At 43.7% G+C, this 21,390-nt stretch overlaps 1 protein-coding gene across 2 annotated transcripts; it reads left to right on the top strand.

Annotated features, from left to right (window-relative positions):
• Positions 1-1,522: 1,522 nt before the first annotated feature.
• Positions 1,523-16,463, top strand: HIKESHI (heat shock protein nuclear import factor hikeshi; the record flags this gene model as incomplete). Of its 2 annotated transcripts, none has more annotated exons than XM_082007216.1 (5): positions 1,523-1,552; positions 2,349-2,586; positions 8,720-8,871; positions 11,363-11,421; positions 16,022-16,463. In XM_082007216.1, the coding sequence occupies 5 exons, from the start codon at positions 1,523-1,525 to the stop codon at positions 16,074-16,076; spliced, it is 534 nt and encodes a 177-aa protein (XP_081863342.1). In that variant the 3' UTR covers positions 16,077-16,463. The 2 variants fall into 2 exon arrangements, with proteins under 2 accessions (XP_081863342.1, XP_081863341.1); XM_082007215.1 differs by having other exon boundaries at positions 11,303-11,421.
• Between the last annotated feature and the right edge of the window lie 4,927 nt (positions 16,464-21,390).

Genomic DNA, 21,390 nt, shown 5'->3' with positions numbered 1-21,390 from the left:
ATTTATGCAGTAAGTGGAATCAGCAGCAATGTGTGCTGAAACTGCCCTGTGGAAATCCCCCGTTTTCATCTGCTTATTTCTTTAAACAGACATCTGGTATTCTGGTAATCTGTTACAGGTAGTTATTTGTGGTATGTCTTTAAGAAATACCTAAAATTGGGGGCTGGGGAATAAAGATTGGGATTTGGGGAATTGTGTGAGAAATGCTGCCAGGAAAAGATACGAGTAGCAGGAAGTCAGTGGAAAAAATGAGATTCCCAGGATGGAGACTGAAAGGTATGGCAGAAAGGCAGAGGCTAAAGGGATACAGGAAGAGATAGCCATGAATGGCTGAGAAAGAGGAAGAAGAGTCCTGGAAGCAGACTCTGGATGGACAAAGCAACTGGAGACGGTTGTGGACAGAGGTTAACAAGACACTGTGGGGTGACATCTTAGGAAAATAGGGCAGGACTGGAGAGACAAACTGAAAGTGGGCCGAGACTTCTCAGGACTGCAGGTGCGTCTGGAGAGAGAACCTGGGGCAGAGACAGAAGAGGGGACCGAGCCTGAGGGGACTGAGCCCAAGGGGAGTGAGCAGATGTTTCCACCCACTAGAAGGTTTTTCCTTTTAATCTGGCACAGAGCACAAGCTCTGACGCTTATCACCTCTTAGCTGCACGGATGTCTGTGAAACGCAAATGTAGGTTTCCAGTCCCCTTCCACTGCCAGGAAGTTTAAGATTGGAGTTTAAACTCTCCTGTTGCTGTCATGACCCTTCCCTGTTCTCGCAAAAGCTGGTGGATGATGAGAGGCAGGAAGGGAATGATGGCATAGCAAAGACTGTCTTTGTGTTTGCCCCCGGAAAACTAGGCTTGTTTGTGCTTCTGTGTTCATATGTGATGTTAACCAGGCCATCAGACTGTCTTGCAGGTATCTGTGGAAGGTTTGATGTAGCCTTGGAAATGTCACTGGTGCAAGCTACTGCTGAAGTTAGGGAGGGTTGTGCTCTGAGCACCAAGTGCAGCAGGAACTCTGAAATGGCAGTGACGCTCAGTTTACACAGTAAATGCACACAATGCGCGCACTTCTTCAGCGTAAACTCCCAGAACCTGAACTGTATCTTTGAGTTTCTTGGTAATGCAGTGTCATGTGCTGTTACAGCAGCTGTCTCTCAGTATACATGGTGTACGTCAGCATGTTTAATCAGGTAGGGTTTTTTCTGATTAACTTTTCCTTTTAATCTCTCTTATTTTCTAATGCAGCTTTTATTTGCTCCTAATTGCGTTAGCTAGTTTTGGCTGGATGTAAACCCGAACTACATGTCCCGTCAGGCACCGCACCGCCTCGCGCCACCACCGCCTGCGTCGCGGGCGCGCGTTGCACCACGGGAGTTGTAGTCCTCCTGCACTGCCCTTCCGCTGGACTCGCTCCGGAAGTGATTCTGCGGCCCCGGGGTGAATGGGGGCGTGTTGATTTCCGGGAGACTGCGCTCATGGAGGCTCCGGAGGAGCGAAGCGTCTGAGGGGGTTCGGCGGCCGCCGCCATGTTCGGCTGCCTGGTGGCGGGCAGGCTGGTGAGCGCTGCCCGGGCCGCGGGCGGGGCCCTCAACCCGCTCGGGGCCGGGGTGGAGCTGCCGCAGGGCCGCCCCGCGGGGCTCGCCCTTCCCCTCGCTCGGCTCCCCCCGGGGCTGGCCCCAGGCGAGCGGGGACATCGCCGGCTTCGTCACGCCTGCCAGGCGCTTCGGCCGGCTGCTGCCCCTCATCCCCAGAGGCAGCTGCGTTGTAGAGCCTCGTTGGCGGGAGGCAGTCACTGTCCTCTGACAACGGAGAGGCTTGGGCTCCTCAGGGACAACCTGGGAGCTTAAAAGAAGCTTTTTAAGGCTAGATTGTGCGCTGGCTGTAAGGATGTGGTATCTCGGGTAAAGAGGAGGGTATCTTTTGCTCTGGCATTTAGCCATCCTTCTACTGCCTGTCTCAAGGTCTATTGTATTTCCTATGTGAACAGGTTTCCATGATCCTGGGGTTGTGCCAGCCAGGTGGTCAACAGCCACTGCTTATAGACTTGGCAACCTCTTCTGCACCCTATTTTCCTCCTACGCACATGGGGAGCGAAGGTATTCTGATCCTGTAGTCCCGGGTGGGATATACGTTCAGTGCAGGTAGAACAAGACTGTTGTGCCTTTTTAGTAATATTTTTTGCAGTTGTTCTCTGCTGTGTTTGACTTTTATCTGGCTGTTCGCTATTTAGGTTAGTACGTTCCTCACTTTTTGTTCTGTTCCACTTTAGGTGTCTTTCTGTAAAAGGAAATTCACAGTTCCAGTCAAAGATGAAAAAGATAGTAATATTAATAAAGGCTTTGTTCTCTTTAGGTACAAGCAGCTCCCCAACAAGTGGCTGAAGACAAATTTGTATTTGATTTACCGGACTATGAAAACATCAACCATGTAGTGGTCTTCATGCTGGGAACGATACCATTTCCAGAAGGAATGGGAGGATCTGTCTATTTTTGTTATCCGGACCAGAGTGGGATGGCAGTGTGGCAGCTGCTGGGGTTTGTCACTAACGAAAAGCCAAGTGCCATCTTCAAAATTTCTGGTCTGAAATCTGGTAAGACTGGTAAAATATAGCAGTTAGTGAAACAGGTGTGTTCCTGCATGCGTAAGGGGGTAAATGTTGGAAGGTGGTTTTGAACAAAAAGCTACTTGAAAAGGCAGGCCACCATGTGTTTTTGGGTAGTCCCTAGCAGATGTGGTACTAGAAGCAGTCTGTCAGCTTCGTGGAAGTCTGTCTGTACGTTGATATTCCTAGCGAAATTTCCTACTCTTCTTTTGTATTTGGTGTTCTGGAGATTCCTTTGAGCAGCCTTGGCATGTGTTCCAGTGCTTCTGCACAGAGAACCCGAGGCAGGATGACTCTGTAACTTCCATAGCATGGTTTTTGGGCATTTGTCTAGACATGCCTGCAAGGTGTTCCTTCAGCTTCCACTGTTAAGCAGTTGTATTCTTTGGAGCACAGAGACACGTTTTGTTATGAGGAAAGTCTGACACAGTGATTTCGGACAGCCGCTTCCCATTTAGGTTGCACTATATAATTCTCCAGTAGAGGGTGTCGTCATTGGAAAGCAGCTTTCCAGATGGTTTAGTATTTTTGATACAGACCCGAGTCACAGAATTCTGCCTCATGTGGGAGCCAGAGAACGATGGTGCTGGCTGAAGTAGGTGTGGGTGTGTTTTCCTAAATATATGATTAAAAATGATGAAGCACCCCAATGGCACACCTCCGTCTTATTGCAGGGACAGATATGTCAAGCATCTTAAAGTGTTATGGTCCTAAAGCAATACATATCTTTTACAGGCTTCAATGTAGTGTACAGCCTTAACTTGAATCTCTATTTAAGTGAGTGTTGAGGTTGCTGTGATAAAATGTATTAACTCAGAACATGGCATGCTTTCTTTTGAATCGCTCCTGGATAGCAGTGTGACGTGCAATAAGGGCTGTCAAAGTGCAGAGTAATTCTGATCATATATGTTCCTCAGAAATGTGACCTTTCTTCAGAAGAGAGAACAGCCATGGGAAGGGTTTGGAGGGGCATGTTTGTGTATGTTCCAAAGTTGTGTTGCTAGTGAAACAGTAAAGAGTATCGCTGGTGGTTTTGCCATATGTTTCTCATGCTTGAAGGACTGACTGTAGTACATACGCTTTCAGACAGCTTTGTAGGAAAACACATTTCCAGATGCTTTGTGTGTGATTAGCCATAATTTCAAAGTAAGGGCTGCTCTTGAGGAAGAACACTGATGCGGTTGAATACATTTGCAGTGCCGTGCTTGATCTGAACAACAGAGACCTCTGCCATTCCCATTACTGTCTACAGCTTCTTCCGGACTGTAGGGTCAGTATAAGCTACACAGCCTTAGTTTCCATGACCATAAAGAATTGTATGATGGAGAAGACCAGGAGGCTGTAGAAGGGGGAGGTCAGAGAGGGATTACAGAGAGCTGGAATCATTGAGAGGTGTTACTGACTGTTGAAATCTGCATTTTGAGTTTAATCTGTTGTTGAGGAATAAATTTGTGTCTCTGTTTGTCAGGTCCCTGAAGCACTGGTTGTAGCAGAGTTTCTTGATGTGTGATGAAGAGGGCCAGCATGTTTCTGATGTGAACGTGAGTGGCCAGCTGAAGTGGCATAGTGTTTTATTACACAGAGTTTTGGAAAGGCTAAATGTGACTCTTACAATAAGATTATGTTTAGTGATTGAAATGCCCTGGAACTGTACAGGCTTTCTGATGTGTATAACTCCCCACATTGCATGTTGTTGTAAGGACTGGCTGGGCTGTTAAATACATTATCTGGCATGTGGTATTAGACTTCTGGACTATGAGGGTCAAGTAAAATGGTGTTGCCCCAGGGTTTTTTTTGTTTGCTTCTCTCCTTCTTCCTGTCCTGTGCTCACTTAGGAAAGCCAATGCAGGTGAATGTTGCAGTGTTTCCAAGAATACCAGATACCAGAAGGTTGTCTTAATAAATGGACTAAAGGGGAAATCCCTTTTGTGGAATACACTCCTCAAGGTGAAAGTGATTTGTGGAGTAGAGACTAAATGATGAATCTGGACACTTTTTCCTTGACTACAGGTGCTACTTAAACTGAGGTAACCTTCTTTGAATAAGAGATTTCCAGATTGTGTCTTGAAGGTATCTCACAGGAATGTCATAGTACCCTTTAAAAGATTCCTTTAGAGCTCCTTTCTAATCAGGAAGTTTGTTGAATTGTATTTCTTAGTAGTCCCAGTACAAACTTAATATATCTAAAAGCAGGCTTTTCTTTTAACCATTCTTAAAAGCTATGCTATGAGGCTAGAAATACAAGTGCTTGTGTGGTTTATGGGGTTTTTGTGTTGTTGTTTAGACCCCTTGATTTAGCGAATAAAGTCTTGCACCTGCTGATATTCATTGTCAGTTTAGGAGTCAAAGGCCCAAAGTGTCCAGTGTTATCACATGTTTCTTTTTGAGGATTAACCATCATTTAACAGGCTTTGCAATAAACATTATGTCCAAGATATTTCTTTTCCTCTTCAGATGCAATCTTCATGTTTGCTGGAAATGCGACTGTTAAATTATACCCACTGCCCACCCCCTCTGCCCCGTCCCCCCAATCAAAATTGGCAGTTAGCATTGAGAAAGCCTGAATATAATCATCAAATACCTTATGGAAGTGGCAAGGATCATTTAGGCCTACAGCAAATGTTTTGGATGAGAGGCAACAGAAGGGTGGTGCTCGTTGCAGTACTGCCCTCCAAGGTAAGAAAACAACCTGTCCCAAGTATGCCATACCAGTACTTGTAAGAGTGAGGTGCTGGCACATGGCTTACTGTAGAGCATAGTAATGTAGTTAATTATCTTCTCAGTTGGGTTGTCTTTGAGATATTCCTATGTTTGTAGAGGGTTGGCAGTGTTGCTTGTATTTGGTTTTTGGTAGGAAGTGGAGCAGGGACAGCTTGTGTTCCAGCAGTCAAATTCCTGGAGGTGAACAGAAGTGATCTTCCCTGCTGTATATACAGCTGATTGACTCTTAGGAAGTTTGTGAGTGGTGGTGCTCCTGCTTGGATGGCGGAAAACTTTCATTTTGATTTCCTGTCAATTCATGCTAAAAGCTGGATAATGTGTTTTAGTGTGGTTTTGGGCTTTTCTGGTCATTTCCCCACCCCACAGTGGGACGACAGTCAATGTGTAGCCTTTCAGGCTCTTACTTATCCCATTTCTGGATTTTTCATTACAGGTGAAACATTTAACAGCCTGTAGTCAAGGCAGAATAGAATATTTCTGGCTTTAACACAGCTGAAGTGGCTTCTTTATGGCCATAAAAGAATGAAGAAACAATGTACTTTTGTGAAAGAGGCTGAGTTGATCTCCTGAAATTGCACAATTTCTGCACTTGTGTAATAAACAGCAGCAGTAATAAACATTGTAGTAAGATTCCTTGGTGCCTGTTTGAGCTGCGCTAGTAGTGCTCACTCCATTCATTCATTAAGGTCACTGGCATTCCTAGGGGAATTGCTGTGAGCTTTATCACTCAACACAAGGAATTGGTGTGACTCATGGTGTGACTGAAGAGTTCAAGTTTTTTGCTTGGGCTCCTGATGCCCTTGCAGAGCATGGCTGCTCTTGGGAGGCTGTTTTTTGCCACAGGTGTTGTGTTTAGGTCGCTTTGGAAAGTGTTGTGGACAGAATGTTTTGCTGGCTTTCCTTTTCAAAGCAGGAAGCGATGCTGCAGGGAAGCAGTTTGGGCCTAGAGAATCCAGCTTTAGAAGAATGCCATTGCTGGCAATTGTCACTGTTACTGCCTTGTCTGTACATCTAGATCTGGAAAGGAATAATGGCTGGTAATACTTTAGTGCATGCAATTATATATTCTTATCTGACTGCATGTTGTTTTACTGATTGAGAGTAGATTAATTTCATGTGATTGTGCATTAAAAAAGGGCTTAGAAATACTCCTTGCCATGGAATTGTAAGGGCTTTTTTGTTTTTCCAGTTGTGCCTGAAAATATAGTAGAAATAGAAAAACCTTGGGCGGTGGTTTTGCCCCCTTACTGGAAGTATATGTAAACAAGTGGGACGAAAGTTAAAGGATAGCCTTTTCCATTACAGGCTTTTTCTGCCATTCAGCATGCAATGATGTGTGTGATGCTCTGTCTTCCACCTATAAATATACTCTCCAATACCATGTCTGCATTTGAAACCTTACACACTGGTAAGGTTTTTGATGTGGCTGGGCTAGAAGGTAATGAGGGCTCACTATCTTGTATCAAGGGTTCAATGAAGGGAAAGGAGGGGGGGAAAAATTTTTTTCATTCCAGTTGCTCTGCTATGACGTAGTACATTGGAGAGTGTAGGGTCTGAATATGAAAACTTGAGCTTGTATTTTAGTACCCATCAACATACCATCTTCTCTGTAAGGTTTGGAATGTTAATTGCAAGAGCCAAGCATCGAAAATGTGGAGTGTATTGCAGTTGGTGTAGTATGGATGCAGGATGGCAGGCAATGCTTTTCTCTCACCCTTTGGGTGGACATCTTTCCAGGAGAGTGGTTCTGTGGGAGTGCATGCAAAGTGACCTAATGGATGTATTTTATTATTTAGACCATGAGTGTCTTCTAACGTAGTGATACATTCTGATGGAGCCTGTTGCTGGGAGATGTTATACTTTTATTGTAAATGTCAGGTTTTCAGGTGAAGAAGTTACAAGATCTAAAACTTCTACCAGCCCTATTGTTACTGGGATTTTTTAATAATGAACTTGTGTGATACTTGGTTTTGAATAGCTTTTCTCTTTCCTAATACTTTTAATAAATTTTACCTTTATCAAGCAAGCATGTATCTACAGTAAAGGTTGAGATCATACAGCCATGGCATTTCTCAGAAGAGCTTCGAAATAGTACTTCAGGAGATGAACTCTTATTTGCCTTGTGTTAAAGTAACATTTCAATAGTGAGTGCTGTACTCGTAAATGTAGCACTATATTGCAGTTGTAGGATCTGGAGTGAGGAGTGACACTAGGCTTCAGCTGAAAAGGGTGCTGGGTCTGTGACTGTGCTTTCTGTACAGGTTGGATGTTGGCTTCTTTGTGGCAGTGCCTTGTGTCCCTGCAGAAGGATGGTTGAGTTTGAGATCTTCAGTCTTGAGCCCGAGTTCAACTTCTCAAACGTGCTCTTTTTGCTGGCTGGGTTTTTGACCATGGAACTAAGTGAGATGGTGCTTTAGATTTCAGTTAGCCTTTCTTGCAGCTCAGGATAGTGTTGACTGTCTGTAGGACAGCTTTGGATTAGGTTTGCTCTCTCCTGGTAGTAAGAGGCCAGAGTGGTGCTGAAACATCACCTCTCTGTTATGAGGGCACTTGTCTTGTGTGTTCACTCAAACTTAAGTGGAGTATTGGTATTTGTTTACTAATAGCATTGAGGCCCCCCAGACCTTTCACCTGTATTTGTCAGCATCTGTAAAGGAAAAGAGGAGTGCGTGATTTAAGTGACTTCAGATGCCTGTCACTGTTTGCAGAGACCCTAGCTGAAGCTGGGACTGAAAGTACTGGCTAATACTCAGTTGAGAAAGGTCAGAAGTGATGGCAGGGGGCTGCGATGATGCCTGTATGAGTGGTGTGCAATTTGGGGGTATTTTTTTTGTTTTGTTTCCTTTGTGGCTTTTGCAAAGTCAGCGGCCTTTCTGTTCTGTGGCTATTCCTTTGACCTCTGCTGCTGTTGGTGGTTTTGAGCAGCTCAGATGAGACCTGGGCCACAGGGGTGGCTTCCTGAAGTAACATTCTCTATGTTCAGTGCACAAACAGATTCACAAGCACCTGGTTTGAATGAGTGAATCAAACAACTGTGCAGCAGTGCTGCATATTTCCCGTTTATCGGCAGTTGTTACAATGTGAATTAAAGGCTTGGTTCCTACAGAGGAAGGTTCTACTGTCTCTTACAGATCATATTTCCTGTTGAATCCATTTACTTCATAGGGAGCTTTAAAAGTATGTTTTTCCTTTTTATAGAAGTTTCCTCAAAATCTGCTCTCATTTTTAAATGTATCTGTCACACTGTTTGATCTGTGCTTGGACTGTGTGATTTTTCTGTATTTCTGAGATCTCTGGTGGGAGCTGAGGAATGCCTTGTACAGAAGAAACACTGTAATTTAAGTAACACAGTCTTTACATGTGTGCCAAAGCTAATGCTTGCTGTTTGTGGTGCTTTCAGGGAAGGGAAGTCAACATCCCTTTGGTGCCATGAACCTCCCTCAGACGCCAACAGTGGCCCAGATTGGAATCTCTGTGGAACTGCTGGAGAACCTGGCCCAGCAGACTCCTGTTGCAAGTGCTGCTGTGTCATCAGTAGATTCATTCACGGAGGTAGCTTGGACATTCTGTTTTCAGAAATTCTCTGTACTACTAAAGTATTAGGAATTGAGCCTCTGAAGAACTAATTAAAAAAAAAAAAAAGCAGTTATGGGTGGCTATAGGATTGTAACCAACCTAATAATTGTCAAATCATTTGGCTGGATGCCTTGATATTTTTAAATTACTTTTTCTTATGCTGGAAAACTACATCTTCTGTAAAGGATTGGATTTTGCATGCTTAGTGGAATCAGGCTGATAGACTCACTCATGTCGATGTCTCTCTGCTGTAAAAATATTTATGATGCTTCCTTAGAGGAGCAGCTATGACTAAATGCATGTAAGAGACAGTGGATCTTTGGAGATTTGTAGGTGGTGGAACTCCAGTGCATCGACTTGCAGGGTTGGTCAAAAATTACTCAAAAGTCAAGGCAGACATGGGCAAGGAGGCAGATCGATACCCAAGTGTACCACTGACCCTTGAGAAATCCTTCTGAGGTAGTTCTTCACAACTACAGAATCATGCTCTCTCCCACAGAAAGGTGTATTTTCCTCCCCCCCCCCCCCCCAACTTCTTTGCCTGTGGACCAGGCCTTGCACTGCAACACTTGCAGTTTTTTACCCAGCCTGTCTGTTAGTTTGCATCTCTGGAAATCCTCAGCCAGCATTGTCAGTTAGCTGGCCATCAAGTTGGCAATTCAAGGCAACGTAGATCTTCATGGCAGGTCTTGATTTCCCTAACACTGATGGCTCTGGCATTATCTTTTAATATTTCAGCAGTTGGTGAGGCTTTTCTTGAGGTTTTGGGGTCTTTTTTCTTTCTCACTTTCCTTACAGGTGGTTGCTCAGGTAGATTGGTAACAGAACAGTAATCCTAATAATGTAGCTGATGTCCTTTGGCAGCTTATACGCATAATAGCTCCAGATAGGTAATGTCTCTTGGAGAAAGTTATCGTGACTAGGAGTTTACCGACAGCTATTTTTGTATTGTATAGTTAATTGAGCTTTTCTGGAGTTGTTAGGGGCAAATAACATCTAAATAATATTTCTAATTTCCACCAATGTTTATAATAGCAGTAGTTAAATCATTAAGTAATAATGTGCCACTTAAGGTCATTTGCAAGGTGGCTGGTGGATTTTTCTGGCAATAATATTTAAAGAAAAAACAAAACCACCTCATGATTGTGTAACTTTTTTACAAATGTTATTTCCAGCTAAGTGGATTTTTCTATTAAAAAGAGTAGCATCTTAACTGAAATTATGTATTTCTTTCAAGGAATGCGGTTGAGCCAAAGCCTGAAGTAATAGTTACTTCTGTAGAGAAAACCTATAAAGTCATAGTTGAAGGAAACCTTTGAGGGAGTAGAAAGCAGAGGAAGGGGATATGAGAGCATGTTTCTGAATGACTACTAGCTTTTATTTAATACTTGGCATCATCTCTTTGGAACTGCTACATTATAGCAATAAAAGTATTTTTTTAAAGGCAAAATCATCTGTTGCTACTCTAAGGGGTGGCTTTCCCACTACATTTTCAGTAAGTTATATGAAGCTGAAGCTTTATTTTGTATATTATTTTTTAATATATATAGTTATAGTATAAAAAAGACACATGGAAAAAAGTGGCACAAAACTTTTGCATGTGAGTAGGGTGAGACTGACGGTAGGTTCTAGGACATCGGTTCTTCTACTCCTTTTGTCAGAGCAGGTGGAGGGAAGCACAACAGTGTGCATATATTGCCCCAGGCTCTTTGTTTTCCTCCATCATTTCACTGTCTATGAAAATAGTTTGTTCTCCCACCAAAACAATGCATACTACTTTTTTTTTTTTAATAAAAAAGAATAGGGAAAAGAAGGAGGTACCATAGGTTTATGTACTTGTAGACTGGCTGGGAATGTCCTACAGCCTCATCCTCTGCACACAGGGCTTACTGCTTCTTGGCCTCTCTTTCACTCTTTTACTTCCTTATTCCTACAGCTTAGGAGTTTCCTATGCACCTTTTTTCATGTTTTCCCCAGCAAGATCTTTGTGGCAGAGTGTTCTCCTATGAGCTGGAATGGCAGCTTTCACCTGGGCTACAGTTCTTCCGATGGTTTAATTTGGAAGAGAGGGACAGCTCTTGTCAATGCATCACTTCTTTATCACAACAAGAAAATGTTCTTCCCAAAGCTGTTTGTTCAGTTGGATGAAGTTGGGCAGGGAGAGAGCGAGTGAAGATTCTGCAGATGATTTCTGGATGACACATGGATCTGAGGGCAAGACTGAGAGTTAGGATGTTTTGATTAATTTAAAACAGACATCCGTGGACCTACTATACACTTTCTTTGTGTTTTAGATGGTAATGCTAATTTTACTTCATATTGGAGTTGTATATCTGTTAAACTGTTGCATGAAAATTCAAACTGAAAAACGAACTTACTTAAAATGTCTTTTTTTTTTTAATTTCAGTTCACTCAGAAGATGTTGGATAACTTCTATAATTTTGCTTCTTCATTTGCCATTACTCAGGCACAGATGACCCCAAATCCTTCTGAAGCTTTCATCCCTGCAAATGTAGTTCTGAAATGGTAATGGCAATGATCTTTAGTAACAAGTATTCTTTTTTTCTAGGCATTAAACCAGCTGATTTCTAAGTATTGAACTGCTGTTATGCTATTCAGCAAGGCGATGCAAAAAGCTTTAAAAGCGTTTGTTGTTTATCTCAAGTATAGAGAGCTCCTACCCACTGTTTTTATATTTATTTGTCAGCATCTTCATAGCAAGTTTCTGTTAAAGTGCTATACAGCCTGTGAAACTTTTTTGCTTCTAGAAATGTTGCCCTTGACATAATGTGGATTTGCACTGTTGCTGATGATGCAAATGCTCTGGAGTCATGGCAAGATAGAACACACTGATACTTGTCAATTTGTGCTTATTTGTTATGCTTGGTCGCTTCCTAGACATAGATCCAGCAGAGTTGCCTTGCTTATGAATGAGAGAGGTGGGGAAATCATGTTCCTAGTTGACCTGGTTCTATCACTAAGACCCTTGAGCACAAATGCAAAAGTCTCTCGGAGTTGTTTTCCAAGGACTGGTTTAAGAAATAACTGTCGATGGGGACAGCCCGTGTAGTCTGGAGATAAATTGTGAACTGCAGGCAGTCCCTTAGGCTGTCTGAAAAATTCTTTCCTACAGTTTATCAGTTTAGCCCTCTTTAGCCTCTACAGTATGAACCTAAACCCTTTCTAAAACAGTATTTTGGGCTTTCTGAATACAGTTTTATTGTTAGTACAGATCTCAAGAATACTTAAGCAGTTAACATAAGCAATATATTTTCTTTGGGAGTGTAACTTGATGCAGATCTATTTAGAAGGTAACTCTATGGATTTCATGATATATGTGGGTAAGGTCTCTGAGAGAAATCAAAGGGAAGACAGGCTAAAGGACTTGAGAAGGACTGGTGGGAGATGTGATGGTCGGAGGCTGTCTTGAGCTTAGCAACCATGACATGATAGAATTCTCAATTCTGAGTGAAGTAAGGAGAGGGGTGAGCAAAACTGCTACCATGGACTTCCGGAGGGCAGACTTTGGCCTGTTCAGGTCACTGGTTGAGAGAGTCCCTTGGGAGACAGTCCTGAAGGACAAAGGGGTCCAGGAAGGCTGGACAGTCTTCAAGAAGGAAATCTTAAAGGCTCAGGAGCAGGCGGTCCCCATGTGCTGTAAGAAGAGCTGGCGGGGAGGGCGCCCGGCCTGGCTGAACAGGGAGATTTTGCTGGGACTCAGGGAAAAAAGGAGAGTTTATCACCTCTGGAAGAAAGGGAGGGCAACTCACGAAGAGTACAGGGATCTCGCTAGGTCAAGCAGAGACAAAATTAGAAAGGCAAAAGCCCAGCTAGAGCTCAGTCTGGCCACAGTCGTAAAGAATAATAAAAAATTCTTCTACAAATATATTAACAACAAAAAGAGAGGCAAGGAGAATCTCCGTCCTTTACTGGATATGGCAGGGAACATTGTCACCAAGAATGAGGAGAAGGCTGAGGTACTTAACGCCTTCTTTGCCTCAGTCTTTAACAGCCAGACCAATTATGCTCAGGGTAGTCAGTGCCAGGAGCTGCAAGACAGGGATGGAGAGCAGAATAAACTTCCCATAATCCAGGAGGAAGCAGTTAAGGATCTGCTATGCTACCTGGACACCCACAAGTCTATGGGGCCTGATGGGATCCACCCCAGAGTACTGAGGGGTCTGGCGGAGGAGCTTTCCAAGCCACTCTCCATCATTTATCAGCAGTCCTGGTTAACAGGGGAGGTCTCAGATGACTGGAGGCTTGCCAATGTGATGCCCATCTAGAGGAAAGGCCGAAAGGTGGATTGTGGGAACTACAGGCCTGTCAGCCTGACCTCCGTACCAGGGAAGGTCGTAGAGCGGTTCATCTTGAGGCTGCTCATGTGGCAAGTGCGGGACAACCAAGGGATCAGACCCAGCCAGCACAGGTTCATGAAAGGCAGGTCCTGCTTAACCAACCTGATCTTTTATGACCAGGTGACCTACCTAGTGGATGAGGAAAAGGCTGTGGACGTTGTCTGCCTGGACTTTAGTAAAGCCTTTGACAGCGTCTCCCACAGCATTCTCCTGGAGAAACTGGCAGCTTGTGGCTTAGACAGGTTTACTCTTCGCTGGGTGAGGAACTGGCTGGACGGCCGAGCCCAGAGAGTTGTGGTGAACGGCGTTAAATCCGGCTGGCGGCCGGTCACAAGCGGTGTTCCCCAGGTCTCGGTTCTGGGGCCGGTCTTGTTCAATATGTTTATTGATGATCTGGATGAGGGGATCGAGTGCTCCCTCAGTAATTTTGCAGATGACACGAAGTTGGGTGGGAGTGTTGATGTGCTGGAGGGTAGGAGGGCTCTGCAGAGGGATCTGGACAGGCTGGATCGTTGGGCTGAGGCCAACTGTATGAGGTTTAATAAGGCCAAGTGCAGGGTCCTGCACTTCGGCCACAACAACCCCATGCAACGCTACAGGCTTGGGGAGGAGTGGCTGGAGAGCAGCCCGGCAGAAAGGGACCTGGGGGTGCTGGTTGACAGCCGGCTGAACATGAGCCGGCAGTGTGCCCAGGTGGCCAAGAAGGCCAATAGTGTCCTGGCCTGTATCAGAGAGAGTGTGGCCAGCAGGAGTAGGGAAGTGATCGTGCCTCTGTACTGGGCACTGGTGAGGCTGCACCTTGAATACTGTGTTCAGTTTTGGGCCCCTCACTACAAGAAGGTTGTTGAGGTGCTGGAGCGTGTCCAGAGAAGGGCAATGAAGCTGTTGAGGGGTCTGGAGCACAAGTCTTATGAGGAGCGTCTGAGGGAACTGGGGTTGTTCAGTCTGGAGAAGAGGAGGCTGAGCGGAGACCTTATCGCTCTCTACAACTACCTGGAAGGGGCTTGTGAGGAGTTGGACATTTTTCTCTTCTCCCAAGTAACAAGCGATAGGATGAGAGGAAATGGCCTCAAGTTGTACCAGCAGAGGTTTAGACCAGATATTAGGAAAGAATTTCTTTACGGAGAGGGTGGTCAAGCATTGGAACAGGCTGCCCAGGGAGGTGGTAGAGTCACCATCACTGCAGGTGTTCAAAAAAACCGTGTGGATGTGGCACTTCAGAACATGGTTTAGTGAGCATGGTGGTGTTGGGTTAATGGTTGGACTTGATGATCTTAAAGGTCTTTTCCAACCTTAATGATTCTGTGATTCTGTAAAGAAGCAGGGTAATGGCTGGTCATTGCCTGGATCATGCTGAATTTTTGTTGGTGTTCAAAACAGTATACTGAAGAGAGGCATAACTAATAAACTTAATGCATTTGTCTATAGAAATCTATTAATGTCATTACAGCACAGAAAAACAAAATTTTTTGTCCCTGTTCATATGTTTGTGACTCATTATAATGTGTTTAATGATAGCTTGTCATATGTAGTGTCTTAGGTCTCTGCAGTGGGCTGCCTGCAATGGAAATTTAGTAGCTTGGCGTAGAAATGAATTCATAAATAAGCCTTTCTCCAATTTGAGTGGGTTTAAAACCTTTTACTCTCTTTCCTCATTTGAGTTGGGTTAGGAACTATGAGATTGAGGACAGGCCTTTTTTTTTCCTTTGTTTCAGTGGCAGTACCTTCTGATACCTTACAGCTTGGGTTGTGGGATTGAAAGGGATTTTTAGGCTTTTGTGGCTCAAAGCCTGTAGACTTTTTTTTTTTGAAGAAAGTCAGCAATTGTACACTTTCCCTGTTTCTTCGCTGTAGGTTGATAATGAGTTCTGATGTTTTGGTTTCCTCTTTCTGTGAGTATGGAGAGTGAAATTAGGACAGCATGTGTGCGTACATGACTCCATTATGCATTAGAGAATGCATTTTTTTCCTCATTAGATTTTTACTAAAACATCAGTGTATATATAAAAAATGTGGAAGTTAGAACTATTTGGTGGAGGCGGAAAAATACCAGAGCCTACTTTGTCTCAAGGTGTCTATTAGAACTACAAGGCAAATCGCCTTGAGTGGGGAATTGTCTGCGGTCCCCTCTGCCTCACCTGTGAGCAGGTTACCGCTCGCTAGGAAGCGATCCTGAACTGGAGGCGGTGGTCTCCATGCAAGCCTGCGCCTGCCTGTCGAGCCTGCCAGCTCGTGTCCCGCGAATGGAGAAGTGCCACGCTGGCTCGGTGCATCTTGCATCCAGCAGTGCCGGGGGCTGCAGTACGGGGACAGCCAAACTGGATTCAGGAGCACTGGTGGTACCGTGTATTTCCCTGTATTACAGTGCCAAATGGCATGAGGTTTTCTTGGTTTGGTTTTGCTGGGGTTTTTTCTCCTCGTTACTAGGATGATGGGCAGCCCCACACTCGCACTTCTGCCTGCCCAAACTTTTGATTTCCTAGCCCAAAAAATGTTGTGCACAGAATAGCCACTTATAATTCGCTTAGAATTTTGCTAAGTTTGGATGAGCATCCTCTGGGTTACTGCTTTAATGAAATACAAACGACTGAGTATTCTAGATACAGAATCAGAAAGGAGGAATTTGGATTTACTCACTTCCTGGTGTAGAGTAGATGTAATTTATCATGTTCTCCACATAAACTAAATTATATATCTAATTTTTGAAGCCTTTTTTACTTGCAGCAGCTTTTGTTTTTTGTGTTGTGTGTTTTTTTTTTTTTTTCTAGGTATGAGAACTTCCAGAGACGTCTGACACAGAACCCTCTCTTCTGGAAAACATAAGCTTAAATTGTGTCATGTGAAGTACTTTCTAAACAGTGCTACCTGAAAGATGCAGCAAGTAACTCCACTGAATAATTTGGGGGAAAAAAACGATTAGTCTGAATAGACAAACTTGTAACTTTTTTATTACTCCTGAAAATTATTTAAAATTAAAATCTGCCAAAACTACTTGCCTGTGGATTTTTTTTAATTGAAGTACTTGGCTGTAACAAGAATCGGTGTTGCATGTGCATGGGTAGAAATGTTCTTTTGAAACTGCATTTGAAGAGGGGAAAAAATACAAGATGAAAAATGGCAGCACAGTTTCATACTTGTGTGGTATTTTGGGGTGTTTAGTTGTAAACAAAATAAATGTAGTGTTTCCTTCTTTACCTCATTCTGAAGGGTGATCAGGCACCTGAGACTATGCTGATGGTTTTTGTGCTGGTAACTTAGTGTAAGTTCTTTCAGCTTGTGGACAACCACTATTCCTGTTCCTGGCTCCTATAAATGGAATGACAATATACTGGTAGGAGAAGGTCTCTTTTCAGTAGTTTCTACTACTTAATGCTCCAGATGGCTTTTGAAAAGTAAAACTAATTCCACCCCAGGTAACTTATGGACAAAGCTGAGAGTTGTTTCCTAGAAGCCATGTAACCAAGGACCTAATTTTCTTAAAGACTTATTTATAGGCTGCCTGTGGTGAAGCAGCAGCGAGGGCAGTTAGAGGCCCAGGCTGAACCCCTGCTTGGAATTGTTCTCTGTGATCTGTCAAATCCTGCTGTAGGACAGGGTAGCTTTGTGACCAGGGTGGCAGATGCCTCACATAGCTGACGATGTCACATAGTGGTATTGGAAAAAGACAGAGGGACCAAATGGAAGCTGGGGTTAAAGCATCATTAAGTTAAGCTGTGACACGGCACTGAATGCTGCTGGTGGTCATTGCTCAGGTTCTCATGCTTCTAAGGAAGCATCTGCCTGGGGTGGAAGTAAAATATTTAACACTTCCTAGGCCTTTGCAAGCCTTGCTAGTTAATATGTGTCAGCATGACTTAATTAACAAAGGAGTGAATTATTTGTTAAAAAAAAAAAAAAAGCTCTGTGTAGAGCTTCCTGACCAGAGTGGAGCATCCCTATATGACATAATCCATGCATTGTTACTGCTCTTTGTTGCAATTTTCCATAGTCCTGCATATCTGACATGGTTTGGTGAAGAGTGAGCGGTATAACCTGAAGGCACGTAAATTCTAACAACGGCCCCTTTGGGCAGAGTTTGTCAGCTGCTCCTTGGTAGTAACAAACTGCATTCTGCCTGTTCCATCCTGCTGGTGGGACTGTTGTTGTCTGGGCTGCAGGAGGCCAGACTAGAGCATCCAGGTGGCACGGCGAAGGTCCAGGGTGAGCTTTGTGACTGCTCTTCCCCGGCTCGTTTTCAAGGCTGTAAATGAATTTATGTCTTCATATGAATTTGTGTCATCACATGCGTTTTGGGTAGTTCTGCCATTTGTGTTTGTTGGGAACTCCTCCCAGCGCTGCAGCCACCGTGGGTGCAGTGTTGTCTGGGAGCTGACTAAACATGGTACATGCTGGAGACTATCCCTGTAAATTACTCTGCTCTTCTTTCCAGCCTGCTGTGGCTGAGCTTGCAGATCAGAAACTTGCAGAAGGAGGAACTCCATTGCCCTTCAAATTGTATCAGAGCAGTGCCTTTCAAGACCACTATGAAAGTAAGCACTCATTCATTTCTGTGGGTTGTTTGAACTGCCAAGCAGAGCTTCTCAACCATAGTGCTTTTTCTTTCTACTTCACCCAGCTTCTGTTCTGTGTGGTTTTTGTCCTGAGAGGTACCCAAAGCGGTCTTCACTGTTTGTGGAGAAGGAAAACAAAAGCTGGACCCTATCCTTCAACATAGAAGCCTGAAACGGAGCTGTTCAATCCACCTTTTACACCTTCAAGGTCAAAAGTGAGGTTTGCCAATTTTTGGTTAGCTCTTCACAGAATCAGAGAATCATTAAGGTTGGAAAAGACCTTTAAGATCATCAAGTCCAACCAACAATCCAACACCACCCTGCCCACTAAACCATGTCCTGAAGTGCCCTGTCCACACATTTTTTTGAACACCTCCAGTGATGGCGACTCCACCACCTCCCTGGGCCGCCTGTTCCAATGCTTGACCACTCCCTTGGTGAAAAAATTTTTCCACATATCCAATCTAAACCTCCCCTGGAGCAATGTGAGGCCATTTCCTTTTGTCCTATCACTAGTTACTTGGGAGAAGAGGCCAACACCCACCTCCCCACACCCCCCTTTCAGGGAGTTGTAGAGAGCGATAAGGTCTCCCCTCAGCCTCCTCTTCTCCAGACTGAACAACCCCAGTTCCTCAGCTGCTCCTCCTAAGACTTGTGCCCCAGCCCCCTCACCAGCTTTGTTGCCCTTCTCTGGACACGCTCCAGCACCTCAACATCCTTCTTGCAGTGAGGGGCCCAAAACTGAACACAGTATTAGGGGTGCGGCCTCACCAGTGCTGAGTCCAGGGGGATGATCGCTTCCCTATTTGCATCAAATAAATACAGCTCTTGCTTGCCTGTTTCATCCCAAGGGTCAGAAACTCTCATGGGAGGCCAGGCCCAGTGCAGGAGAAAAGCTGTCAACACAGGAACAGGCCCCAGCTTCCAGCACTGACTCTGCTCTTGGTAGGGCTGTGGGTCACCCAAAGGCAGAGTATAAACTGGGTGTCAAAGGAGAAGGTCTTTCCCACAGCATTTGTGACACACAGATGTACATCCTACCAGAAGTAATGGGAATGAACAGGAGATTAGAAGCTAGGCCAAAGGATGGAATTTTTTTTTTTTGTGAGGGATAATAAAGATGTATTGGTCTGTTTGCTAGAGCAGAGAAGTATTTCCTTGTTGAGGAATGGGATAAACCTCTTGCTGCTTTTCCCCATTTCAGGATGAATAGTGGTTTAGTGTCTTCTCTGTTTCAGATGAAAGGGCGATCCCAGGGAAGCAATTAGACTCATGATAAATACCCAAACACTTGTTCAACATACCTATCTACGTTACAGATAACATAGCTATATAACTAACACTACTTTTTCCCCTCAACACATTGGTTTAAAATGAGAAAACAGGATTATAAAGTAGTTGTTCAGAAATAAGCCTGAGGAGAAACAGAAAGAGACCATGCACACTTCAATCTATCCTGCCTTTTACAGACCTGGTGTTCTGAGGTTTTCTTCCCCAACCACAATAAAAAATCCTTCCCCCAGTTACTTCCAGAGATGCAATGCTTATAATAATAACAACCTGTATGTAATATAAATTATTTTGTAAAGGTTCTCCTACATCTAAAGTGGTTTTCCTTTGTGGTGGTGGCAGTTTCTTGATAGGGAGATGCTAGGTCCCTTGCATGGAAAACCCGTTAAAACAAAAAAACACTGTCTACTGATCATTAAGCCTCGAGGTTGAACATGTCCTGCCATGGCAGACTGGTAACCATGACAACAATAGACTTACTTCCCTCCATTTTGGGACATTTTCCCAATCGTTTTTCTAGTCAGTGTGAATCATGAGCCAGAGCTGGGAACGTTTCTTTTCAGGAGGGCCTTACTGGTTTCTGGCTGGCTGCCACAGGCAAATTTAAAAACCCAAGGAGCAACAATAAATTTATTGCTACAGGTTTATGCTGAAAAAGATGCAAAAATCCAAGAATAGTTGTCAAAATTCTAGTTATGCAGAGGGTTTTTTTGTAGTTTTGTTTTTTTAAAAAGAGTTACAGTAATGAAATGAACCAAGTATTTTTCTGGCCCACAGATCCTCTTCTGTGCTGACAGCTACGTGCTCTCAGCCCTCCCGGCAGCACATGTCAAGGAAGTACATTTCTTGACTTTCAGCCACAGAACTAAGAGTTCCCCAACACAACTAGCGGTGGAAAAAAACAACAGGAGAGCATGAAACACACCAAAGACACACTCCTGCATCTACTAGGAGGGGCAAATTCAATCCACATTTGCATGAAATTCTTCAGCTCAACATTAGAAGCCTCAAGAAAAATCTGATTTAAAATTGCCCCAAAAGCTCCTGCAATGTTTTTTATTCAGTCACCACCAGATGGAGTAGAAGAGCAAACAGGCCCTTTGTCTCTGAAGAAGGGAGACCCTTCTAACTGAACCAGCCATTTAACAATCGAGAACCCCATTTTCTACTTCCACCTGTGCTACAAACTTTCTTGCTCACTCTGGGCAAGTCTCTGCCTGAAAATTAGAATTGTAGTTCAAGCCACTCATTTAGCAAATTTCTAAGTCTCTGAATGTTGATGGAGAAAGACAAGGACCTCCAGGTACCTCAATTTTTTTATGAAGGGATGAAAGTTGAATCTCTTCAGAGATGCTCAGTGTGCAACAGTTGAAGGAAATGGCAACTTTTAAATTTTGTTGTACTCTTTTTACAGAGTAAGGGCCATCTGTAACACCTGCAGCCTCCTGAAACAGTTTCCTGGCTGCAACAATCAACTGGGAGAACTGAGCCAGGCAGAGCCTGACTGTACCTGTCCCTCATCAGCCTTTCGCCAAGACAGGAAACAGGAGTCAGCAATTACAGAATCTGACAAAGAACAGACCTACAGCTGCCTTGCAAGCAATGGGGAAGAACATGTGTTAATGCCTTTCAGGATATTTTTGGTAGGTTTCTCCTATACTAGGGTCAAAGCATGCTTCTTTTGCTGAAGAATTTCAGCACTGGAGCTCTCAAGGTATGTTACACAAAAGTACATATTAAAAGGTTAAAAAGTTTTGGAGAATATTAAACTCTTCATTAAATTCTTTTCCAATGATTATAACTCTACTACGTCTGTATCTTCCAGAAGACGCACAATAAAAATAATTCAATTTTTTCCCTTTTTTTAGTCTAGAACAAGGCAACTCTAGGATGAAACCACCCTAATCAAATAAATACCCAACTTTTAGGTTCACTTGAGTTTTATGGGTCTGAATGTGGAAAAGGAGTTTGAGTAGTATTCAAAATATTTACTCCAACACTGACTTATCTCCTAAAAGCAGATGGGTTGACTACATAAAGGAGAATTTCTTCTTTTCCATGGCTCACTCCAGCTCTACTTTTGCAAGTTCACATTCTCTAGTTCTTCCCTTCGTTAACACCTTGAATCTGATTTCAGCTCCATCCACGTTTCTCAGAGAAAACCTGCTGGAATATTTGTCCACATTTCAAGAGAACAAGTCTTCAGCTCATTCATAAGTTAATACAAAAGTTAAAATTGACCCTAATTGTGTTAGGCCTCTCCCTAGTCAAGCACCACCCTTCCTTTCCTTCCTCTC

The sequence above is a fragment of the Phaethon aethereus genome (genome assembly GCF_964289735.1).
Source record: "Phaethon aethereus genome assembly, chromosome: 1".
NCBI lineage: Eukaryota > Metazoa > Chordata > Aves > Phaethontiformes > Phaethontidae > Phaethon > Phaethon aethereus.
The sequence above is the reverse complement of the archived record's forward strand: the minus strand, read 5'-3'. Positions and strand labels throughout refer to the sequence as shown.